Genomic DNA, 24,823 nt, shown 5'->3' on the forward strand with positions numbered 1-24,823 from the left:
CTGAGCCGCTGAGCTCTGCAGGCTGGGCAAGCAAAGTGGGCTCTGGCCCACTGGACTCCAGACTCAGCCCAGGCCTGGTAGTGGCCTGGGCCCAGGCCAAGCCCAGGGAAGGTTTCCTGCCTTCCGGCCTGTTTCCTGGTGCTCTCCCAGTGGGTCAGAGGTTAGGGCTGGAGCCAGTCTGGGGCAGGGTCTGTAGCAGGAAGTGGAGGCCTGGAAGCCTCCAAGCTGGGATGGGATGTCACAGAAAAGACACGGTCATAGACACTGTCACCACAGCCGTGCTCACCTCCCACCCCAGTGCAGGCACCCCAGGGTTACAGGCAAGAGGATAGACACCCAGTGAGCTCCAGTACTGAGGAGACCCCAGTTGGACCCCAACCACAGACTCCAAATCCTTCAGGGACCTGGTGGTCATTCATTCTGTCCTTCCTTCCTTCCTTCATTCAGACAACTCACTAAATACAGGGGCCTGTGCTGGGTGCCCGGGAGACAGGCGTGAGGAGACAGCCCCTACCCTCCAAGGGTTCAGTGTCCGCTCGGGACGTCAGACATGTAAATAGATAAACACCTAACAGACATTCAATACGTATTTGGACCGAAGTAAATGAAAGCCGTCTAGTAAAATATCAGCACTGGAAGGGCCGCTAGAGTCTGGCCCCTGTGGCCCGGAGGAAGGCAGCCCAATGGCATAACTGAAGCCAGGACCTAGGACTCCAGATTCCATTCAGGGCTCTTTCTGTGACATCCCATCCCTGCTTTTTTTTTTAAGTTGATAATTGTGAAATATTTCAAGCATACAGAAAAGTTTAAAGAATAGTACTGTGCCCCTTGGGAACCCACCACCAAGCTTTGTCCCATCTTCCCAGTGGTCCCTGGCAACTCCCTTCCCAGCCTGAACCAGACCCTCTCCTTGACTCCTGGGACATGTTTCTTTTGTGGGCTCCATGTAAGAGCTTTTTTCAAAAAGGGGCTGTGAGGTGTTTTCTGATACCAACCAATGCTCCAATTCTCTGACACCCACTGGTTACTCAATAATTCAATTCATTTCTAGCACTATCTCCCTGGTGTATAAGCACCAGATCCCACAAGTTACAGAACTCATTTCCACTTCAGACACCAGTGGCTGGTGGCCAGGGGCTACCCCTGTCCTTTTTTTTTTTTTGGCTACACCGTGAGGCTTGCAGGATCTTAGTTTCCTGACCAGGGATCCAACCCGGGCCCCTGGCAGTGAAAGCGCTGAGTCCTAACCACTGGACTGCCAGGGAATTCCCTACCCCTATACTTCTGAGCTAACCGTCCATAAATTGGGGGTTCCCAACACCCCCTCCTCAGGTGTAATTTGCTGGAATGGCCTGCAGAACTCAGGACCTTACTCATGTTTACCAGTTTATTAGAAAGGAGTCCAGTGAACATGGAGATGAAGACATACATAAGACGAGGTCTGGAAGGGTCCTGAGAACACACGGTAAAGACTCACGGATGCCATCAATGAGAACGACAGGCCTGGAACGAGCTTCAGAGACCATTCGGTCTCACTGTCTCCTTTCCATTTGGGCAAACTGAGGCCCAGGTCATTCGGCACATTAAGAACACAGCTGGGGGACTTCCCTGGTGGCGCAGTGGTTAAGAATCCCCCTGCCGATGCAGGGGACACGGGTTCGAGCCCTGGTCCGGGAAGATCCCACATGCCGCAGAGCAACTAAGCCCGTGCACCACAGCTACTGAGCCTGCCCTCTAGAGCCCGTGCGCCGCAACTACTGAGCCCATGTGCCACAACTACTGAAGCCCACGGGCCTACAGCCCATGCTCCACAACAAGAGAAGCCACTGCAATGAGAAACCCGCACACCGCAACGAAGAGTAGCCCCCGCTCGCTGCAACTAGAGAAAGGCCGCGCGCAGCAATGAAGAACCGACACAGCCAAAAATAAATATATTTATAAAAAAAAAAAGAACATAGCTGGGCCTAGAACCCAATTTCCTCATCTGTCAAATATTGAACAGCCAAGATTTATTGAGAGTTTACAACACACCAAGGGATCAACCCTGTGGGGCAGGTATTCTTACTATCCCAGCTTCCAGATGAGGCAGTTGAGGCTCAGATAAGGGAGGTAACTTCCCCAAAGGTCCTATGTCTGGTAGAAGATGCACAAAGCAGAGTCTCAGTGCTGAGTTCCTCTCTGGGAAGACAAAGGCTCTACCGCACAATGTTATTGAAAGCATCTAGTCATCCAAAGCATATTTACAGGAAGGGAAATATTGTCACCAGCTGCTCCACATCTTAGTGGGGGCGGCAGGAGGAAAGCACCCTCCCGTGGAAGGTGACCTTCCCCACCCCACCCCAGGTGAAAATCAAGGGAGCAACTTCGTACGGTCAACCAAGAACCAGAAATGTCGACTTTGACGTCAGCAGTCCGAGGAGGGGGAGCCCTGCGGGGGCGAGTGCCTCAGAAGAGGACGGGGTGGGGGGGAGAGGAGCTGAGATGGAGAAGGGCTTCCCGAGAGCTTCATGGTGGGCGGCCCAGGCCCGAGGACAAAGGAGGAGAGGAGACATGAAGAACTGAGCGGTGGCCGTTTATTCTATGTCGGGCTGTTTTCTGTCCTGTGCTGAGTGTTGTCAACCTCTGCGCCTCAGTCAAGTCTATCATAGGTGGTTTGGGGCACAGACGAGGAGGGAGTAGTGATCACCGTGGCGGAGGAAGGGCGCAGCTTTGCTGAGAGATGATGGCAGTCACAGAAGAGCGGGCTGAGAATTGGTCCAGAAGCAGATATTCAGAGTAAAGTGTGACAAGAGACCGTAACAGCCCCCTGGGAGCCTCAGAAATAGTGAGGAAGGCTCTGAACTTCCCATGGTTCATGGAATGGAGCTTTGAGCTATTTTATTTGATGATTATTAAAGGAAAAGGTAACCCCAGAAACCTGGAGGGCTGTGGGGTCCACCTGCTATATGCGGAAAACCCTTAGCACAGTGTCTCCACTCAGGAATTGCTTAATAAATGGCAACTGCAGTGATGGCCCTGGACGTAGCAGATGTAATGTCTAGTGGGCAGACCTGAGCCAGATTGCTTGGGTTCATGTCTTGGCCATGTTCTTTTAGGTGAGTTAATTCACCTCCTTCAGTTTCCTATCTAAAAAATGGAGATGCTATTAACATCTACCTTGTAAGGCTGTAATGGGAAGTAAATGAGAGAATACATATAAAGCACTCAGCACAGCACAGTGGCCAGGGTTCTCCAGAGAAACAGAATCAATAGGAAATATACATATATATATGTATTTCTTAGTCATGTGTGTGTGTGTGTGTGTGAGTGTGTGTGTGTGAGTGTGTGTGTGTGTGTGTGTGTGTGTGTGTGTCTTTGTGTTTGGGCTGTTATTACAAAACTACCATAGACTGGGTGGCTTAAATAACATTTATTTTTCACAGTTATGGAGGCTGGGAAGTCCAAGAGCAAGGCACCAGCAGACTCAGTGTCTGGTGAGAGCTCACTCCCTGGGTCAGAGACGGCTGTCTTTTCACTGCATTCCCAAATGGCACAAGGGGCGAGGATGCTCTCTGGGGTCTCTTTTATAAGGGCACTGATCCCATGTATGAAGGCTTTCCCCTCAGTGGCCTAATCGCCTCCCAAAGGCCCCCACCTCTAAATCCCATCACATTGCGGATTAGGTTTCAACATACAAATTTGGGGGGGGGACACACAAACTTTTATATATACACATACACACACATACATATATAGTACAACATATATAGTACAATGTTATAGAATACTATATACTATAGTATATGTTGTATATATATGTACATACGCTATTTTTTTATATTTATACATTATTTATTATTAGGTATTGGCTCATGCGGTTATGCAAGGCTGAGAAGTCACATGATCCCCTGTCTGCAAGCTGGAGACCCAGAAATCCGGTGGTATAGTTCAAGGGCCTAAGAACTAGATAGCTAATGGTGTAGATTCCAGCCTAAGTCTGACGGTCTGAGGACCAGGAGTACCGAGGCCAGAAGATGGATGTCCCAGTTCAACTAGTCAGTCAGAGAATGAATTCAACCTTCCTCTGCCTTTTTGCTCTATTCAGGCCATCAACAGATTAGATGGTGCCCATCCACAAGCAGAGGCCGGTCTGCTTTACTCAGTCCACCAATCCACGTGCTAATCTCGTCCAGAAACACCTTCACAGGCACACCCAGAGGTAATGCTTTTGGTTTTTTTTTTTTTTTTTTGCGGTATTCGGGCCTCTCACCGCTGTGGCCTCTCCCGTTGTGGAGCACAGGCTCTGGACACATAGGCTCAGCAGCCATGGCCCACGGGCCCAGCTGCTCCGCGGCATGTGGGATCTTCCCGTGGGATCTTCCCGGACCGGGGCAGGAACCCGTGTCCCCTGCATCGGCAGGCGGACTCTCAACAACTGCGCCACCAGGGAAGCCCCAGAGGTAATGTTTAACCAGGTATCTGGGCATCCCATGACTCAGTCTAGTCGATGCATAAAATTACACACAACAGCTGGGACCCAGGAAGCATTCATTACATGTGGATCTTTATTATTGTGGTTTTATGGTTAAGGAAACAGAGGTTCAAAAAGGTTAAATCTGGATAAACAACAAGGTCCTACTGTATAGCACAGGGAACTATATTCAGTATCCTGTAATAAACCATAATGGAAAAGAATATAGAAAAAAATAATGTATATATGTATAACTAAATCACTTTGCTGTACAGCAGAAATTAACACAACATTGTAAATCACCTATACTTTAATTTCTTAAAAAACGGTTAAGTCATTTGGCCATAGTGACATGGCTTCAGCGGTGTGCTGGTGACCTGGAGGCTCAAAAAGGAAAAAACCCAACCCCAAAAAACCCTGATTTGTTGCATTTGCCAATTCCTGTGATATAAATGCTCCTGACATGGTTGATTTCAAGCTACCGATGGTTTAACAAGGAGTTCACCAGATTCTAGAATATTTAAGAATTGGCTTTTGTGAGCCAGTATGAGCTGAATCCCATGTACCACTACAGCACACTGTGCCTGCAACATGGGGGCATTTAGCTATTATTAGCTAAAAGCATTAGCTATTTTTTTCATGTATTTTATTATTTATTTATTTATTTATTTATTGGCTGTGTTGGGTCTTCGTTGCTGCACCTGGGCTTTCTCTAGTTGCAGCGAGCAGGGGCTACTCTTCGTTGCGGTGCGCGGGCTTCTCTTTGTGGTGGCTTCTCTTGTTGCGGAGCACGGGCTCTAGGCACGCAGCCTTCAGTAGTTGTGGCACGCGGGCTTCAGTAGTTGTGTCTCACGGGCTCTAGAGCGCAGGCTCAGTAGTTGTGGCGCACGGGCCTAACTGCTCCATGGCATGTGGGATCTTCCCAGACCAGAGCTCGAACCCGTGTGCCCTGCGCTGGCAGGCGGATTCTCAACCACTGCGCCACCAGGGAAGCCCCAACATTAGCTATTATTGCAAGTCTGTTGAGCCAGCAATGTTCTCTGGACACCTTCCTTGCCCCCATTTTACAGAAAGGGAGATTGAGGTTTGGACAAGTTCAATACTTACCTGAGGTCACAGCACAAACCAGTTACTTGCTGTCCCGCTTCCCAAGTCCTCTCTCAGCAAGGGTGTATATAAGGATGTATATAAGCCTGCACATGACCATCATCCCCAGCCCCCTTAGAGGGCATTTCCCAGGCCCCATAACGATGAGAGTCCTGTCCCCTCCCAGGCTGGCTGCTCTACCTCAAAAGCGCCGAGGTGGCTTGGCAAGAGGGCAGTTCTTGCTGGCTGGGGCTCCTGCCAAGCCACACCTGCCTCACTGCTCCTGAACTCAGACGTGTCCTGGCTTGCTCCCGCCATACAGGGTTTAGGGAAGTGCTGTTTTGGCAGCTGGTGAACAGAGAGCCCATATCTTTGAGGGTGTTAGGGGATGAGGGTGTGTTACTCACTGTGCTTGGGTGGATGGAAGGCTGCAGCCGGGGAGGGCCAGAACCCAGCCCAGGAGAGATTTTCAGCCCTGCAGGCAGGTTGGCCCCAAGCCAGATAAGGGCTCAGGTGAGTCACACTGCCAAGAGGCTGGGACAGATGTCCTCCAGGCAGGGTGGGACAATGACAATAGAGTCAAGGCTCTTGGCTCTAGCTGTCTCCCCAGACTGCGATGGACTCAAGTATGGCTGCTGAGTTGCTGGGTTTGCTCCTGGTCTGTGATGCTTCCAAGTGCCATGTGGCTGAAAGAATAGGGGAACACTCCTCCCACCATCTCAAGGCCAGGGGTAAGGGGTGGGGGGCAATTGCTGTGTGGCAGGAGAGGATTTAGTGAGCAGCCTACGCACTAATGGAGCAGGTCCTATGGTCTCTGGGGAAGGGGGCTGTTCCCTCCATTCTTGGGGAGTCCAGGGGAATGAGATGCCCTTGAACTCTTTAAATCTGGGGTGGGGAAAGGACCCCTGTTGGTTTTGGTGGGGCACAGGAGGAGAGAGGGATGTGAGTAGGACTGCAGGGAGGGGCAGTCAGGTGAGGGGGCGGGGACAGAGAGGGAGGGGCAAAGGCTGATGGAAAGCCCGTGATTTGCAGTTGGTTTGTCAGTGCAGCTAAGGAGCCAAGGTTGGAGGCAGCCCAGATGGAGCAAGGGTGGGGGCCGCTGTGGCTGGAGACCGTGCGGGGAGGGGCACCCCACCCCACCGACAGAGGAGGACATCCATCCTGCAGTGCTAGGGAGGGAGAGGCAGCCGGCCTTGGCTGCAGGGTGGAGGATGGTGGCTGGACCCCTCCCCAAACCTCTCAGTTCACAGGGTCACTTACTGAGTCCTCACTGAGTGAGTGAGTGACCCACCCTCTTCCTCACTTAGTGCTTAAGCCCGTAGGTTCTGGAGCCAAAACATCGGGTTTTAATTCTGGCTGCTGGGTGAGCTTGGGTAAGTCTCTTGCTCTCTCTGAGCCTCAGTGACTTCATCTGGAAAACAAAATACCTACCTCCTAGGGGTGCTGCAAGGATTAAATGAGAGGGTGAATGTGGGGCCCTGGCACTGACAATGTCAGGTTCTTTGGCACATAATAGGTGCTCTACCAGGTCAGTCTCTCAGGGCTGGGTCTGGGCAGGAGGTGGGGTAGGCAGCTCCCCATCAACCTCCCTCCTGTGTCCCTGGGCTTGGAGTTATTTGGACCCCGGCCGGCAGGCCTGACTCCAGGCTGGGACCTGAGAGCCCAGGACCTCAGGCCAGAACCACACCTCCCCTCACGGGAGAAGGGGGCTTTTAGTCTCCTTGACCTCATTCTGGCCTCCCAGACTCTCCTGGCTCGGAAGGCCTCTGTGGCCCCCAGAGGACCTCAGGATCCCCTGGAGTTGGGGAGGCCCGAGAGAGACATTCCTGATCCTATGGGACACAGCCTGGCTTTCCGGGAGGATGGAGGAATACACATTCCTCCTGAAATAATTGTCCTGGAGCTATTTCTAGAGGCTCTTAATGCCCAGGCCAGAAATGGCCAGTGATCTCTGCGCCTGGGTACCTTCAGGACAAGCGGCGCAGAGGTCCAGCCCTCTCGCTGGCCGCCTGCCTGCCTGCCCGGCCCCCGGCCCAGAACAGAAGCGGACCTGGCTGAGGCCCCACAAGGGAACGGTTGCCACTGCTTCCCTGGCCCACTGAGTTTCCCTACACCCCTCTTCCTCCTTCTCCGGGGTCCCTCTGAGCCCTCCTCTTGACTCCCTGTTTCAGCGGCTGTAACCACCGAATGTCCAGTGGAGGCTTCTGTGCGTATGTGCTCTGTGATCTTGCAGCTGATCATTAGGAAACATCAGATAAACCCAAATTGGAGAACATTCTCCAAAACAATTTGCGTGTGCTCTTCAAAGCTATCAATGTCATAAGAGACAAAGACTGAGGAACTTCCAGGTTGAAGGAGACCAAAGAGACCTGAAAACTAAAGGCAAGCCTGATTGTGAATTGGCTCCTGGATTGGAGATACAGCTGCCATGGAGAACACTGGAGGGAATAATCGGTAAATTGCGGACTGTGTATTAGCTAACAGTGCTGTATCACTGTTAACTATCCTGTATTTGAAAACTGGATGTGTAAGAAAATGTCCTTGTTCTCCCAGCTTGTAGGAGATACACGCCGAAGTATTCAAGAGTAAAGGCTGCTGGGCTTCCCTGGTGGCGCAGTGGTTGAGAATCCGCCTGCCGATGCAGGGGACATGGGTTCGTGCCCCGGTCCGGGAAGATCCCACATGCCACAGAGCGGCTGGGCCCGTGAGCCATGGCTGCTGAGCCTGTGCGTCCGGAGCCTGTGTTGCGCAACGGGAGAGGCCACAACAATGAGAGGCCCGTTTACCGCAAAAAAAAAAAAAAGAGTAAAGGCTGCCGTTGTCTGCAACTTACTCTCAAAATAATAATAATGTGTGTGTGTGTGTGTGTGTGTGTGTGTGTGTGTGTAGTGATAAATGTGGCAAAATATTAATAATTAGTATATTCGAATGAAGAGTATATGGGAGTTCATTATCTTGTAAGTTTTCAGTAAGTTTGAAAAATTTTCAAAATAGAAAGTAAAAGTGTATTTTCAATACTTGAGGGAAGGAAATGATGGAGGGCAAATACCATGAAATTTCAAAGGGAGATCTTGTTCATTCATTCAATGGATATGTCCAAGATGCTCCTTGTGGACCAGGACCCAGTGGGGTGGGGGGCACAGGAGTTCCGAAAGGAATCCTCAGGCTCTAGCCCACCACCCAGTAGGGACCCAACACGGGGTTGCTGACTGCATGAGGACCAGGCAAGAAGGGAGGAAAGACAGTGCTGTTATGTTACGGGTCACTCAAAGGGGCAGCACTTTAGGGAGACTTGATAAATGTTTGCTGACCCAACGAGAAAAGAAAATTGATGCTGACCACAGCCAACGAGAGTTATATCAGGCCCAGCACGGAACTTCCTGACTCTCAGCATAATTAAACACTAGAAAAACAACAGGGAACACTGGAAAAAGTCCACCCTAGCCTCACTTTAAAAATAGGGCCCATCTGTCATGGAGAGCTTAACCGTGGTACTTGCCCTGAGGCAGGGGTCTGACCAGAATGACCCCTGGAGGCCTCTCCCAGCTCCAGGATTCCATGATTGTATGACATGGCCAGCAGTCTGGAGTAGCAGCCTGAGGGTGTTCCCCAGCGGAGAGCAAGAGGAGGGCTAAGTCGTCTACCTCCTGAAGGTAGAGTGAGAATGGGAGAGGGCTCTTAGGGCAGGTGGGACCAGGCAGCCAGGAAGGGAAGGGAAGGGGGGCCTTGGGGACCAGCCCTCAGCCACCTCCCATATTTCTGGAGGAGGAGATGGGGTGGGGCAGGGATGGAAGAGGCGAGAGTCTGGACATTCCATGCGATTCAGACCCAATGGACAAGGGCAGCTGAAGGGCCCTGGGCTGGGAGAGGGGCAGGCAGCTGTTTTCCGGGTGGGACAGGCTCAAATACTGCTCCGTTCTCACTAGGCAGAAGTGGAAAATTAGCATCAAGCTGGCGGTAGTGGGGGAGAGAAATCAGAACCTTCCTTCTGGTAAGGGGGACTGGTGGGGACCTGAGGGACAATGGGAATGGGGGTGGGGCTCCACTGCCCAGGCAGGCCGGGGACAGGAGGCGGGGTTAAATGCACCGGAGCCTGGGCAGGCCCTAGTCCCTGTGAGGTGCCCACTTTTAGACCAGGAGGAGTAGGAATCCCAAAGCCCACTTCTCGTGTGGGGTGCATGAGGGGCTCCCTACTGTCAGAGAGGATGAAGAGCAAATGTCCTGGAAGGTTCTGTCTCACAAGCCCAGCCCCATTAGTAGACTTACAGGACCACCTTGCCCCCGCTCCCTCAACTTGGGGTTCATAGAGTCAAGATCATCTCAGTTGCAGGGTTAACAAGCACCCCTCTCCATCTGGTTTTCCCCATCAGTGCCCCCATCCAGGCAGACAGGACAACAGGCGTGATGAGAATTCTTCCTCAGTAGACTGGGGGGGCGGTGCAAAGTCACCCCAACAATGTGGCATTGTCCCTTAAGGGTCATCAGACACGGTCAAGATAGTACCTTGGCCCCCACCACTTACAAGCTGTGTTATCTGAGGCAAGTCATGTCACCTCTCTGAGCCTCAGTTTCCCTACCTGTCAAATAGGAATAGAATAGTAACTACCTCCTAGATTTGCAGTGAGAGTTACAATGTCAGGCACAAGCAAAGGGCCGGGCAAAGAGAGAGGGCATGTATCGCATTGCTTCCAAGACATATTTTTTAGTATGAGGGTGCATTGAGTAGTGGAGGGTTAGCTATTTGATATTACCTCCAAAGAATGTGTGTCTCAGTACCCAGAATTTCACCATTAGAGATTCAGTCCTTTGCCTTTGTGGTCTCCTAGTGTCCCTGTTTAAAAGGTAAGTGGGAATTTCAGAATGTGGGCTAGAGTTAAAGGAAAACAGAGACTTCCCCTCTTTTTCTAGGGGTCCTCTGGCCTCAGGTGTTCTCAGGGTCTTGCCTTCTTCCCCATCTCTTGTCCTCTGTGCTTTCTGAAGAATAGGATGGCCGCTCTCCAGCTTGAAAATCCCTGGGCCTGGGAGGAGGATGGGAAGAGGAACACCCTGCGAGAAAGCCCAGGGCGAGGTGGCAGGGAGCCAAGGAGAGGTGACCCAGCTCTCTCCTTGCCAGGCCTGGGGGGACCAGCTTCCAGGTGAATTCTCAGCAGTTCCGCACCACGAAGCTTTGTCTGCCTGACCGGGACGATGCCTGGCCCTACAACTCCATGTGTGTGGAGACAAGCCACTTGGCGAAGGGCCCCAAGGTGGCCAGAAAGCCCGCTTGTCGTGGCAGTCCCCACTGCCTGCTCCGTACACATCGTCCCTCGGGTCCCTCTGGCCCCACCTCCCTGGACCAACTCATCAGAGGCATCAACTACCTTGACAGATCCACCAATGCCTTCTACACCAACCGCCCTAAGTCATCTCTGAGCCTGCTGAGGCTTGCAGCCAGCTACCTGGAACTCCATGCCAACTCCTGCCAACTCCATGCACCTGGACCACCTGGACCACTCCTTCCCCTGCAGGTACTCCACCCCCAGCACCAGACTGGCCGCCTCTGACAACTCCTGCGCCAGCAACTGCATTGGCGCCATCCTCCAGGGCTGTCCATGCTTTGCAGTATGTGGATGAATCCACCAACCCGAGCTGCCCTCACGGGCCTCCTAGATGGAACCTCACTCCCATGCTGCCGCAGAAGCCGGGGATAAAGTTGCCTGAGCTCCCTCTGTTCAGCAATGGGATCTTTTCCTTAGGTCATCTGCCCAAGTTCCAGAAAGCAATCCTCTCGGGCTGGAGAGCCCCCGAGCCCATCTCTAAGCTCTGTAGCTGGTGGTGACATCGATACCAACCGTGAAGTGGGCACACATCCATCAGGCTGCAGTTGTGGAAAATAAATTGTCTGTGGCAAAATGTACCTTCCAAGCCTCCATTGGTGGGGGGGGGGGGAACCGCCATTTAGATGGGGGGTTAGACACTTGAGGACCTACAGGGCCAGGCAGGCAAAAGTGAATGGGTGAAGGGGGCTGGGTGGTAGTAGGGAGTGGTGGAGACTGTGGCTGAGTGGAGAGGGGATACCTCATCTAAACCCAGCTCTCAAATGGGTGGTTGCCTTTTCAAGAGAAGCCCGGAATCTGATTTTCTATGTGTTGGCAACGAATTTAAAAATATCATGGTGTTTGAGGGCTGGACAAAAGTACTTGCAAGCTGAATGTGAGGCCCACAGTTCTGAGTTTGGAATCTCTGATTTACACCTTGAATGAATCACTGGGGAGCTTTTCAGCCTCCCTTAGCCTCTGCTGAGGCTGTTCATTCTCAATCCCTATTCATATTCTTCTTTTTTTTAAGACTTGTTATTGATTTTAGCACAGCCCCATGTAAGAAGAAAGGTAGAAGTAATAATGATGAGGAGGACAGTGATGATAGGAAACCCTCATAGAACACTTAATATGTGGCAAGTACTGTGCTAGGTACTTTATATATATTTGTTCTTTTAAAGATGTGGTTTTAATGACCAGGGCCCAGGGGGGATGTAGAGCAAACCTTGATGGCTAGTGTGACATGCGATGGAACAGGCAACCGGGGATGGTTAAAGGTTGGGGGACAGCCTTTCCTGGGAAACCTCTGAAGAGAGTGGTTTGTCCAGGCCAGGTGAGAGCTGGAAGGGTCAAAATGAGGTGGGACTATCTGGGAAAATGTTCCCTGGGCCACCGAGGGCTCCAAACCTTTAGAGACTCAACTGATTTGGGTGCTGAGGAATCAGGCCCCACAAGGCGCCCAGTCATTCACCATCCTTCTGCCTAAGGGACTCTGGAGACCAGATTCCAGACGAGTTTTGCCACCAGCCTGCCCTGAGACCTTGCGGACATCACTTCCCCTCTCCAGGCCTCCGTTTCCCCTTCTGTAGCATGAGTGGGGTCCTTTTGGTGGTCTCTAAAAGCCCTCGGACTAGAATATTTCTGAGTCTCTCCTCTGAGTCCAAAGCCAGGCCTGGAGCTTCCTGAGCTGAGAACTGAGAGTGCCTCCACCCAAGAATTCAGGCTTCCAGAGTCCTGAGCCATCTTTCCAGGCTGCCCAGGGGCCACTTCAGGCCTCAAGGCCCATTTCTCTGTGGTTCTGAATTTCGGGCCCAGTCTCTTCTTGCTGGAGTTTTCCTCTCTCCTTGGAAATATGAGGGCCAATAGCAGCTCAGAATGTGGAATGGGGCTGACCTTGAAATAACACAGAACCTGGAGGCCTACAAATTTCCATGGCTTTTGGAGGTCGCCTGCTGTGGCCTAGCCCTGTGACCAGGCAGAGAAGGCAGCAAGCCTGCAATATCCATGAGATTGACACGGTGGTCCCAAGGCAGGAGGAAGGAAGGAGGCACCTAACCCCTAGCCCATTGAATTCACTTCCACTTTTTTTCCACCTCTGAGGACTGGGGAGATCCTCCCTGGGTCCAAAGCTCAGCAGTGCAGCACACTCTTTATTCTGTCTCTTGCACCCCTTCCCTCCCCAGGGAGAAGACTTTGGCCTTTGTCTGGTGGGTGCTCAGGCCCCTAGTGACCCATTGCCCAGGTGAACATTCACAGGAGTACAGCTCGTTGGGGTCCATTTTGGCCCAGCTCAACAGATAGTTTAAGAGTGTCCTGTTTCCTAAACCCTCTCTCTGGCCACTCAAGGCATCCCCTTCTTGCTCTAGGCCCATATTTGCATTCAAGTCAACCTTACTCTCCTGGAGAGGCCTGCTTTCAAAACAGTCTAATTTCCCCTAATCAGAGAATCAGACCCCTGGCCAGGACACTGTTCTCGGAGTCTCCAGTATCTTGCCCAGTTCTGGCTCACAAGAGGAGCTCAGTTATTACACTGATGTTGATTACAAGCTCTCGTGCCCAATAGGTGCTCAGTAAACTTAACTATTATTACCTTAAGAATAATCACAGGGTTTTCCTGGTGGTGCAGTGGTTAAGAATCCGCCTGCCAATTCAGGGGATGCAGGTTCGAGCCCTGGTCCAGAAGATCTCACATGCTGCAGAGCAACTAAGCCCGTGCACCACAACTACTGAGCCTGCGCTATAGAGCCCACAAGCCATAACTACTGAGCCCATGTGCCACAACTACGGAAGCCCACGTGCCTAGAGCCCGTGCTCTGAAATAAGAGAAGCCACCTCAATGAGAAGCTTGCGCACTGCAACTAAGAGTAGCCTCCACTCACCGCAACTAGAGAAAGCCCACTCACAGCAACAGACCCAACGCAGCCAAAAATAAATACATAAATAAATTTATTTTTTTAAAAAAGAAGAATCACAGTGTCTCACACACAATAAATATTCAATAACTAATAATATTAATCATGACAGCCAACATTTATTAAGCTCTTAAATATACTCTTAACTATACTCCAGTGCTTTGTGTGTATTAACTCAATCATCTCATCAATCCTTTAAGAAAGGATTGTCCCTATTGTATAGATGAGGAAACTGAGGCACAGAGAAGTCAGGAACAAATGATTATGATGAAGATGGTTACAGTTATAGAACACAGTGGCTCTCCAAAAAAACGGTTTGAGGGACTTCCCTGGTGGTCCAGTGGTTAAGACTTGGCACTCTTACAGCCGGGGCCCGAGTTCGATCCCTGGTCGGGGAACTAAGATCCCTCAAACCCTGCAGCACAGCCAAAAAAAAAAAAAAAAAAAAAAAATAGAGGTTGACATTTTCATTATAGAGTACTATGTGCAAAGCAGGCACTCAGTAATAATGATTACAACATCTTGCACGTAGTAGGTGCTCAGTGAATGATAGATGTCAGTGCAGAGCTCTGTACCTAGCGAGTGCTCAAGTTTGAAGATTGAGGATTATATTGTACCCAAAAGGGACCGGATCCCTGCGCTGCCCTATCTCTTACTCAGGGTAGAAACTCACTACTCATGATTCTCTCCCACCAGTCACTCAGCACAAGTCCAGAGAAGCTTCTTAGTCAGAGAAGGCCCTCTGCTCTGTGTGGCCATGCAGAGGTCACAGGAAGTCCCCCATGTCCACTGTTCAAGCCATGCATCTGCAGGGTCCATGTAAACAGGAAGCAGCACACCCGCTGCAGAACAATGCCAGAGGTTGCTGTGCTGTCCATCTTGTGTACAGAAGCAGCTTACATGTCCCTGCAGCTGAGGGTGGCTGGGGAAAGTCCTTCACGCCTGCAGACGTATGTCACTGTTATTGAGCACCCACACTGTGTGTCAGGCATGCTGCCAAGGCCTGAAACATAGGCTCACAGCCCTCTGCTCCTGCGAGGCTAGGTTTCAGTACCCATTTTACAGAGGGGGAAACTGAGGCAGCTGGTAAATAGCAGAGCTGGGATTCTCCCCCAGGGCTCTGCCCCTCAACCAGTGCCCTTTCCATCCAAAGTGCAGTTTCTTTCTTAGTATTTATTGAACAGATTCCAAGAGAAAGAGGGGTAAATCTTGGCCTCCAAAATATGCAGAAATTTAGGGCGTCCCTGGTGGTGCAGTGGTTGAGAGTCTGCCTGCCGATGCAGGGGACGTGGGTTCATGCCCCAGTCCGGGAAGATCCCACATGCCGCGGAGCGGCTGGGCCCGTGAGCCGTGGCCGCTGAGCCTGCGCGTCCGGAGCCTGTGCTCCGCAACGGGAGAGGCCACAACAGTGAGAGGCCCACATACAGAAAAAAAAAAAAAAAAAGCAGAAATTTAGACAAAGCAAGGATGGTATTTAACCCTGGAGGTTCGGGCTGCCCCCAACACCAGTGTTCTGATCAGGGCAGCATTAACCTCAAATATGTTCTTCCCAGGAAATAATAAACAAAAGGAGAAATTCCCTCAAAGCCCACCTGTGGTCTCAATTTCCCAATCCACTGGTCCCTGTGGCCTTTGGTAACACTGAGTATAGGTGCATGATATTAGAATTCCTTTTGTATATTTAAAACAATCTGGGGGACTTCCCTGGTGGCGCAGTGGTTAAGAATCTGCCTGCCAATGCAGGGGACATGGGTTTGAGCCCTGGTCCAAGAAGATCCCACATGCCGCAGAGCAACTAAGCCCGTGCGCCACAACTACTGAGCCTGCGCTCTAGAGCCCAAGAGCCACAACTACTGAAGCCGCACGCCTAGAGTCCGTGCTCTGCAGCAAGAGGAGCCACCACAATGAGAAGTCCATGCACTGCAACAAAGAGTAGCCCGTGCTTGCGGCAACTAGAGAAAGCCCACACACGGCAACAAAGACCCAACGCGGCCAAAATAAATAAATAAATTTATTTTTTAAAAAAATCTGATACGGCCCTTTTCAAACAGTTAATCCGATATCATGAGTCTATGATTCTAGGAAATAAATGCAGCTTTTTGTTTTACCAAGGTGTGTGTTGCAGAGACACACTCATCCTATTCCTGACCTTCACCATACCCTAAACTTTCCTCATCTCTGAACCTAACGCCCTAAGCCTTAGCCCACCCCACCCCCATTCCTGAGGCCCACTTTATCTCTTCTGCCAGCACGTGACTGGTGCTGCTTGCTCTACAGAGGAAACAGAAAACTGGGGGCGTGTGACACCCTCCCCACTAGTTGCATCCACGTGGCCACCTTTTAAGCAGGAATCTCGAGAGAGGCAGAGCCTCAGATGTGTGCTCTGCCCGAGTTGGTACCACCATTTTTGGCAAACTCTTTTAACAGCCTCCTGAGCCCCTCCCAACAGGGCAGGAATTTCTCATGAACAATTGAACAAAGCCGGGAAGGGAACTCGAGGGAGAAGGCACAGGACATTCCAAAAGGATTTCTCTCAAGCTCCAAAAGACAACATGTGGGAACACTGCAGAAGGCTTATAGCCTAGCAAAGAAAAGCATGAAAGGGACGGAAAATCTGCCCAGTAGGAAGGTCAGTGCAGGCTGGAGGAAGGAACGAGGGGCTAGGAGTCAGGAGGTCTGAGTGGGAGGCCTGCCTCTGTCACTCGTGACCCTGCGGAAGCCACCCCACCTCTCTGGCCTCAGGTTTGTGGTCCTGAAAAACTGAGGGAACTATAAAAATAAACCCACAGATGCATACATATCAGCTCAGAGCAATGCTTTAGGAATCACAGAGACCTGGAGGCAGCCCAAATACCCAATGACAGGATAGGGTTCATGAATAACGGTGTGGTGATGAGACCTGACGCCAAATAATTATTAGAAATATCGGGGGCTTCCCTGGTGGCGCAGTGGTTGAGAGTCCGCCTGCCGATGCAGGGGACATGGGTTCGTGCCCCGGTCCGTGAAGATCCCACATTCTGTGGAGCGGCTGGGCCTGTGAGCCATGGCCACTGAGCCTGTGCGTCCGGAGCCTGTGCTCCGCAGCAGAGGAGGCCACAGCGGTGAGAGGCCCGCGTACCACAAACAAACAAACAAACAAAAGAAATATTGGGACTTCCCTGGTGGCGCAGTGGATAAGACTCCACGCTCCCAATGCAGGCGGCCCGGGGTTCGATCCTTGGTCAGGGAACTAGATCCCACATGCATGCCGCAACTGAGCGTTCTCACACCATAACTGAGGAACCCGCCTTCCACAACTAAGACCCAGTACAACCAAATAAATAAATACATTTTTTTTTTTTAAAAAACGAAATATTACGTGCAAAGTCAACACGACTGCTATTCAGAGTCGCTGGCCCACAAATTGCTAACGATTACCAACTGCAATGAAGAGCTTGTACCAGAATGTAAATCCATGAGCTGCTTCCAAAACGGACCAAGTATTCCAAGAAAAAAATAGTGTCAGCTGAGCTAAACAGAGTGCTTACTGACACAGTTGATTTATGCTCTGAGCAAACTTCTTATCTCATCTCAGGATGGTAATACACAGTTTGGGGCCTGGCACTGGTCCACAGAGCCATTTTTAAGTAGCCCTGGTCTTGACTGACACATAGAACTGTGTTTATGAAAATGTTAAGTGAGAAAAACAAGACAGGAAAACGTCAGCATGTGCTGATCACGGGAGGTAAAATGCCCATGTGTGCAGTGACAAAGGAAGGAAACTGAGCATTTATGGCGCTCCAACTATGGCCCCCACGCAGACGTCTTCTAGAGCTGAAGCAGGGGTGTGTGGGCAGGAATGTGAGGGGCTGTATGGAGGCCATGAGAGCTCCAGCCTGGATGGAGGGGAGTGGTGGTGGTGTGAGGGGCTCGAGTGCCAAATTCCAGTTACAGAGACCAGTTATGGTCAGCTCAGGAGTCAGGGGCAGTATTTGCCAAGTGTGTTATGAGAAGCACCAGTCTTGTGAAATGTTAAAAGGTTTTTCCAAAAAACAAGTGGGTTCCATTCTTAAGTATGTTGAGGAATGCTGGGTTACGCAGAGTTGGACAGGTGACTTTACTGGAGGCCTGCTCAGAAACTTTCCTGTGCTGGTGTCCCTCGAGATGGCCAAAGTGTGGGAAAGAGTACAGAGTTCCCAGACTTCTTGACCAGGGAACCCCCTTTCCAAGGAGCATCTCAGAGGGCAGGTGATCCATGAGGCCCCAAGGTGGAAGCTCAGCAAGACAGCACTTGATAATGACGAGGGGTGTTGGGGAAATACTAGGAGGGGTTGAGAATGTGGGTTCTAGAGTCAGACAGACATGGAAATGAATCCTGGCTCCACCACGGCTCCTGGCACTGACTGTGTGATGTAGGCAAAGCCACTTCATCCCCTGGGCCTCAGCTTCCTTGTCTGAAAAGGGTGGTAATAAAATACACTCACTTGCCTACTGCCTAGGACTGTGATCAAGTGAGATTCAACGTTGATCAGACTGTGAGGGGGGTTTATCTTTGCCCCAAGTACAAACCAGAAAGGGGACATTTACGCCTTATGCTTTGTTTGAGCCAACTTGTTCTTTCATTCATGTAAAATTATTCAAATGCCAACTTTGCCAGGCACTGTGCCCTTCACAAGGGATACAGCTGGGAACAAGTCAGAAAGCAGGTAGTCACGCTCTCTGCCTTCATTATGCCTCTTCATATTAAATGGTCTTCCAAATTATTGCAATTGTCAAAAATGTTAAGAGGGAGAAGGATGGGGGAGGGAGGTTGTGGGAAAGCATAGAGGGACATGATCTAACCTGGGAGGTCAGGGAGGCTTCTGTGGTGACATGAGGTTTGAGCTGAATCCTAAAAGACAATAGTAGGGTGAAGTGGGGTGGGTATTGGGTGAGAATAGCCCTGAAGGAGAAGGAACCGCATGTGCAAAGACCAGGGTGGGGGAGAGGCGTGTGGCAGGAGAGTTGGCCAGGATTGCATCTCCCTGCCTTGCATGCTTCCCTCCCTCTCCATGAATTTTCACTGCCTGCTTAGAACTATGTCCTCCCTCCTCTTCTTCCTCTTCTCCACATCATCTCCTGGTTCCCTCTCCTCCATCCCGCTCCCTTTCACACCAATTTCTTGTTCCATATTCTCACCCAAGTACATATCCTTGCCCTGCCGGCATCTGTTTTTCCACACAGGCATTGCATCCCTTGGGCATAATAGATGTTTACTTTCATTGTTGAGTGAATGCAGGGCCACAGCTAACCTTTGCTCATATTACAAAAGGTACCCCCTCTGGGCAGAAGTAACACCACAACAGGATCCCCTTGGCTGCATACCCTTGTTCAGTGAACAACCTGCCCAACAGTCCACTGCAGCCCTGAATGAATAAAGGAATATGAGATGAGCGAGAAGCTCCAAGGCAAAGAAAAGGTTTGAAGTAGGAGTGGAAGCCAGTAGAAGTTGAGTCTTGTCAATTTTGTAGTGGCAGATAGGTGACCCACAAACTCTGGCAGACAGGTGACCCACAAACTCTGTACACCCCCATCAGACTAGATCAGACTCCTGTTTCTCAGAAGCCAAATCGTTTGGCTGCTCTTGCCTATCCAAACTGTGGTAGTCTCCCCTTATCTAAGGAACCTTGTGTGAGGCTTGAGTTGTTTCTCTCCCAAAGAGAGTGACCAGCACCCAGAGCTATGAGTACATACAGTGCGATTATAGGTGCCTCCTGGGCTCAGTAAGAGCCTGGAAGGCCTTGACTCTGCTCCCCTTCTAAGCCATATGAGGAGATAGCCAGGCCCTAGACAAAGCAACTTGAGAACAGTTACTAAAGATATCAAGGACAGCAAAATAAAACAGAGCCAGCCAAATGCCTTAGTGGGAAGGAGAGGATGCAGAATAAATAAGGGATGACCAATCCTTAGGGTAGGTGGAGTTACTCTGGAACTTTCTCGGCAGGCCATATTTCCTGGCCTCCACGTCAGCCCAGTTCCTTCCAGTCCAGTAAGCTTTACCATCTCTTTCCTCAACCTCTTTTAGGAAGCAAGACTTATACCTCAGATTTAGTCTTGACCAAACATCTACAAAGAGTTGTTTGTTCTCCTTTTCCTTTGCTTATGAGCAAATCATCCAAGAAGCCAAGGCTCTGGGACTTAAAGGGCCTGAGGTAGGGAACACTGAGGCAGCTCACCAAATGCGATTTGTCAAGGATGCTGACCCTCCATGGACAGGCAAGGCCTTGGAAAAATCCTGCCACCAAGGCTGGCCACCTGTCAACTCTGAAGTCAGTGGAGTTTTGTAGTTTTCCTCATCAGACAGGGAAGTTTGATGCGTGCAAGGCTGTACTTCCCCATCAGACTAGAGATCATTGGGGTTGGGGGCTGTATCTGGCCTTCAGACTGAGAGCGACACTGGGTGCAGGGACTGCTCCTCCATCAGACTTGAGTCCCCTGAAGGAAGAGTTGTGTCTCCCTCTCTAGACTGGGAGCTCACCCAGAAACAGTAATAAGAGAAATGGCTGGGACTTCTGAGGCGGTCCAGTGGTTAAGACTCTGCACTCCCAATGCAGGGGTCATGGGTTCCATCCCTGGGCGGGGAACTAAGATGTCTCATGGCACAGCGCATGCCACCCCTGCCCTGCCACAAAAAAAAAAAAAAAAAAGAGAAAGAAATGGCTACCGCTTATTTAGGGCTTACCATGTGCCCAAAACTGTTCTTTTAAAAAAAATAAATATATTAATTCATTTTAATCCTCATAACAACACTGTGATGGAGGTCTTAACGTTATTCTCCTTGTCTAAATGATGAAATGGAGTCATGGAAAGATTGAAAAATTTGTTCAAGATTGCCCAGCAAGGTGATGGAGGCAGGATTCTCCAGCAGACTGAGAACACCACGAGGACACGGATTATATCCTCCCCTTTCCCTCCATCAGATTAGGGGTTCACCAAGGGCCAAGATCAGGCATCCCCCCTCTGTCCACCCTACCTCCCTGTCTGGAGCAGAAACAGACCTTATTCAGTGCTGTGTCTGGCATCTGGGTTGGGGCCGGGGAGTTGGCCAAACCACTGTGAATGTAGTTTCTGCCCCTTACAGCTCTGAGCTGGTCCCCTAGATACATCCCACAGGGTGGAGAAGACCCCAACTTTTGGAGATGGGGCACTTATCTGGGATGGGAGTCAGGATGCCAGTATTTTCTTAATCTCCCAGGTGCCAGTCAGGATGCCAGTGTTTTCTCATCTCCCAGAGGGAAGGCTTCAGAGTGCTCGGGAGACTGCAGGCCGGCCCTTATCACAGGGAACATGCCTTCCGGAGCCAGGCCTGGTGCCGCCCAGTGAGCTGGGCATTTCCTTCTGTCCACAGCTCACCTCACTCCCGGCTGCAAACCCCAGTTGTGAGTCTCTGGAACCTAGCAACTTTCACAGCAAACAATGGAAACTTCAGTTTTTATTCTCCTCCATCGTTACTCAAAAGGTTTTCCTCTAAGTGACACACACACACTTACACACCCCAGTTTTCTCTCCACCCATCAGCCTGGGCTGCCCTGGAAATTTTCAGGCAGCAAGGAGACCATGGCCTGGGGAGGCCTGCTGGCATGGCTGTGTGTGTTGTCTGTGGGTCTGTGTCATCAGGGACTGTGATTTACCTCCCAAGCATCTGTGATTGGGCTTTGGCAGTGTCTGTGTCTGGGCCTGGGTGTGTGAGATGGTGCGTCTCTGGCAGAGGGGCTGTGGTTTATGTGAATCGAAGTTGGTCTGTGAGTGATTTATGTGGAGAATGGTGTGTATCAGGGGTAATTCAGTTTCGTATTGAGTGCCCACTGTGAGGTACTGAGAAAGTGTAAAAAAATGCAGGTGCTGTGCGTGTAAGAAATTATGTTGGCCTGTGTGTGAACTGTGAGACCCTGTGGGGAAACTGAGCATGAAAACATCCTTCTGCTTCCTGTCCTGGGATTCACACATGTGTGTGAAAACGTGACTATGAACGTGAGCAGCTAAGTGTGCACGTGTATAAGCTGTGTCCACTGCGTCACCTGTAGAGGTGAAGGTTTTCAAGGCATAGAGTGATCTTTTGAGTCGGGGAGGACTGTTAGTATATGAAAGTTGGGTGAAGGGAGTGAGCGTGTGCAAGCGTTCACGGGCAGTGGATGAGCACGTTAGCGTGTGAAAGTTGTGAGTGTGCAGGTAATCTTGTGAGCCAAAGTTGTAGTGAGCGCGCGTACCAAACGCGCCCGTGTGAGCGCGTGCTATTCTGGAGGGTCCTGGAGAGCGGCCCGCCTGGAGCCACGTCTGCGGAGTGCGAAAGGGTGTGAGGGCAGATGGATTTAGGGGTCCGGGGGTCGGTGGGGAGGGGGGAGAGGCGTGCACGTGGAGGGAGGGTGGTCCAGCGCGCAGGGCCCCGGCCCCCGTCCCATCCCAGACTCCAGGCCGGGTTTGGCGGGGAGCCGCGTTGGGCCGCGGCCCGCCCGGAGGGGGCTGGGGGCCCAGACAAAGGCTCAGTTGGCTGCGCAGCGGGCCGGGGAGAGCGCAGCCCTCAGTCCCGGGGCGGTCCAGGGGGCGGGGCCTGGTGCCCGGGGCGGGGAGACCCCGGGGCGGGGCCTCGACCGGGGGCGGGGCGGCCGCGGGAAGGGTGGGGGTGGCTGGAGCGGGCCGCCCTGTCCCGAGGACTCGGCAGCCTGACGAGCGGGCGGCTGCGGGCGGGCGCCGAGCGAGCGAGTGAGCGGAGCGGGCCGGGCCATGGGGCGGCAGGCGGCGGGCGCGCTGCTGCTGGCGCTGGTGCTGCATGGGCGGTTGCTCGCGGTGAGTGTGCGGGGCGGAGAGGCGGGAGGCGCCCCGGGCCCTGCTCGCCGCCCCCGCCAACTTGGCTGGGGCGCCGAGGCTGCGCGGCTGGGACTGGCCCGGGACGGCGGCGCCCGCCAGGGACCCCGGGCCGGCACAGGCCGGCGCCACCCTCCTCCGTGGGGCTGTCCCGAAGGGCACCCAGGGGACCCCGCGACGGACCGGGGGCGGGGCCGGCCCTCGTGGGAGCCAGTGGGTCGCCCGGCCACGTTGCTGAGTCTCAGACTCGCGCTAGGCATGGCCCGGCCTGCCATTCCTGGTGGCCAGGCTGAGAAACTTAGAGCAGGGTGGGAACTCGGCAGGGCGAGGACACGCCTTTCTTTGCCAGCTTGAAACAGGGGCACTCAGTGGTGATGGGGACCATATCCATCCTCACTGGAACTTTACCACGACGTCTCTCCCCTTGGGGAGCTGGTCACCAGGCGGGCACAAGTAAAGAACCGTTCTGGACACAACTGATTCTTGTGTGGAACACCCACGGGCCCTGGAGTCCCACAGCCCAGGAATTGAGTCAATCTCTGCTCTTCACTGAGCAACTGTGTGACCTCCAGCAAGTTGTTAACCTCTCTGAGACCAGCCCACACGCCCAAGGGGAACTCAGAATACACGGCCTCAAAGTGCAGCACTGGGTGGAGTACGTGCTAAAAGTGCCTGTTGCTGAGCCAGTTTGCGGTGGACAGTGAGTGGATCTGTTTCCCCAGCTTTCTCCTCCCCAGGTCTTCAAGGTGTAGGGGAGGCCTGCCCCTACAGTCCAGCCCCCTACTCTGAGCTTGGATGGGTCCATGCTGAGAGAAAGAGGACACTTGGCCCGGAGAGGCTCTGAGGACCCAGTGAACCTGAGAAGGGCAGGGCGGGGTCAGTGGGCAGGGAGCTGGTGGCACATGTGGATGGGGCACATCTGGGGATCTGGGCCTGCCTGGCGAACCACAGAGCCAACCCCCCTCTTTCAGGTGGTGCTGGGCCATCGCTGTCCCCTGTTCTCAGAGCCAAGAGAGGGACTCATCTAAGCTGGCCAGTGTTTACCCAGTGACTGACTCCCTGTCCTCACCTTGCTGGCTCCCTCTCACCTCTGCCCTCCTGAGTCACTCGTTAACCCCCACCCCAGACCTGACCCCTCACCTCTCCTGCCCCACCCACCCAGCACCTCTCCTCCCCCATCCCCATCAGGGCAGCTTCCTTAATCCTCTGTCAGCCTCTCACAGGGCAACACATCCAGCAGGGCCCCATCCATCCAGTTGCTCCCCAGTCTTGACCTGAACTTGCACCTCCCAACACTGATCTTTACTTTTCCAAAAACTAGACACCAACCTAGCACATGAAATGTTCCTTTTCTGACCCTACCCCAGCTCTGCCCCATGATCAGGGGTTCCACCGTGGCAGGAGTGGGGAGGGGGGAAAGGAGATGTTTGCTGTGTGTGGGAGGAATTCCCAGATTGCAGCCAATCCTCACTCACTTGTTCGTTCACCACATCTTTGAGCAGCATTCCATGGCAGTGAGCAGGAGTTCAGCGTTCTTTCATTCAGTAGATACTTGCTAAGCACCTACTGTGCACCAGTGCATCCAGCACTGGGGGCTTATGGGTGAACAGAAACAGGCCCTGGCTGCACTTTCCCAGAACTGAGATGGGTCAACAGGCAGCTCTGATCCTGTGGGATTACAGTCTCCTCAGCAACCACACCGAGGTCTTCATGGTCCCACCCTAGGCTGAGGGTAGTAGAAGCGCTGGAAAGAGCTTGGCCTCTGGAGTCTTACAGACCCATGTTCGAATCCCAGCTCTGCCACTTCCTAGCTATGTGATCTGGGACAAGTTCCTCTCTCTGAGCCTCAGTTTCCACATCTGTAAAATGGGGGTGAGAAGTTTGTTGTAAGTTTTAAACGCCAGCAGGCTTCTAGCCCTGTGCCCTAGCCAGCCTTGGGCTCCTCCTCTTCTGCTGCCCTTTATCTCTCCTGCCTTTCAGTTCGTGTCTGCAAGCCCATAGTGAGTGGGTGAGGGTAGGACACAAGGGGAGGGTAAGGTGGTCCTTAGGGAGCTCAAGACCTCACTTGGGGCAGGAGACAGAGGAAATAGTGGTCTGTGATTAAGTGTGGGAGTAATTTCAGTTCAGAGGGGGTGGGGAGGCTTGCTGGGGGAGGGGGCCAGGCCTGGGTGACTCAGGGCCTGCCTTGGCCTGCTGGGGCCTTAGCCTTTCCTTTCTTGGGGCCGGCGCCGCCAAGAGACAGGGTTCTTGAGGGTGAT

The 24,823-nt window shown here is 52.2% G+C and overlaps 1 protein-coding gene and 1 pseudogene across 15 annotated transcripts in view; both read left to right on the plus strand.

Annotated features, from left to right (window-relative positions):
* The first annotated feature begins 8,628 nt into the window (after positions 1-8,628).
* On the plus strand, positions 8,629-11,354 carry LOC131740595 (uncharacterized; annotated as a pseudogene).
* Positions 11,355-22,414: 11,060 nt separating this feature from the next.
* HSPG2 (heparan sulfate proteoglycan 2) overlaps positions 22,415-24,823 on the plus strand; it is a 102,108-nt gene continuing 99,699 nt past the window's right edge. For 7 of the 15 annotated variants that reach the window (XM_067015482.1, XM_067015406.1, XM_067015419.1 and 4 more), the window contains exon 1: positions 22,428-22,547. In XM_067015482.1, the coding sequence (XP_066871583.1) occupies positions 22,485-22,547 (63 nt within the window). In that variant the 5' untranslated portion in view covers positions 22,428-22,484. Of the gene's footprint in view, positions 22,548-24,823 lie in introns of all 15 variants that reach the window. The other 8 variants (XM_059053017.2, XM_059053027.2, XM_067015436.1 and 5 more) reach the window with 2 other exon arrangements.

Source organism: Kogia breviceps, chromosome 1 (assembly GCF_026419965.1).
Source record: "Kogia breviceps isolate mKogBre1 chromosome 1, mKogBre1 haplotype 1, whole genome shotgun sequence".
In the NCBI taxonomy this organism is placed as follows: Eukaryota; Metazoa; Chordata; class Mammalia; order Artiodactyla; family Physeteridae; genus Kogia; species Kogia breviceps.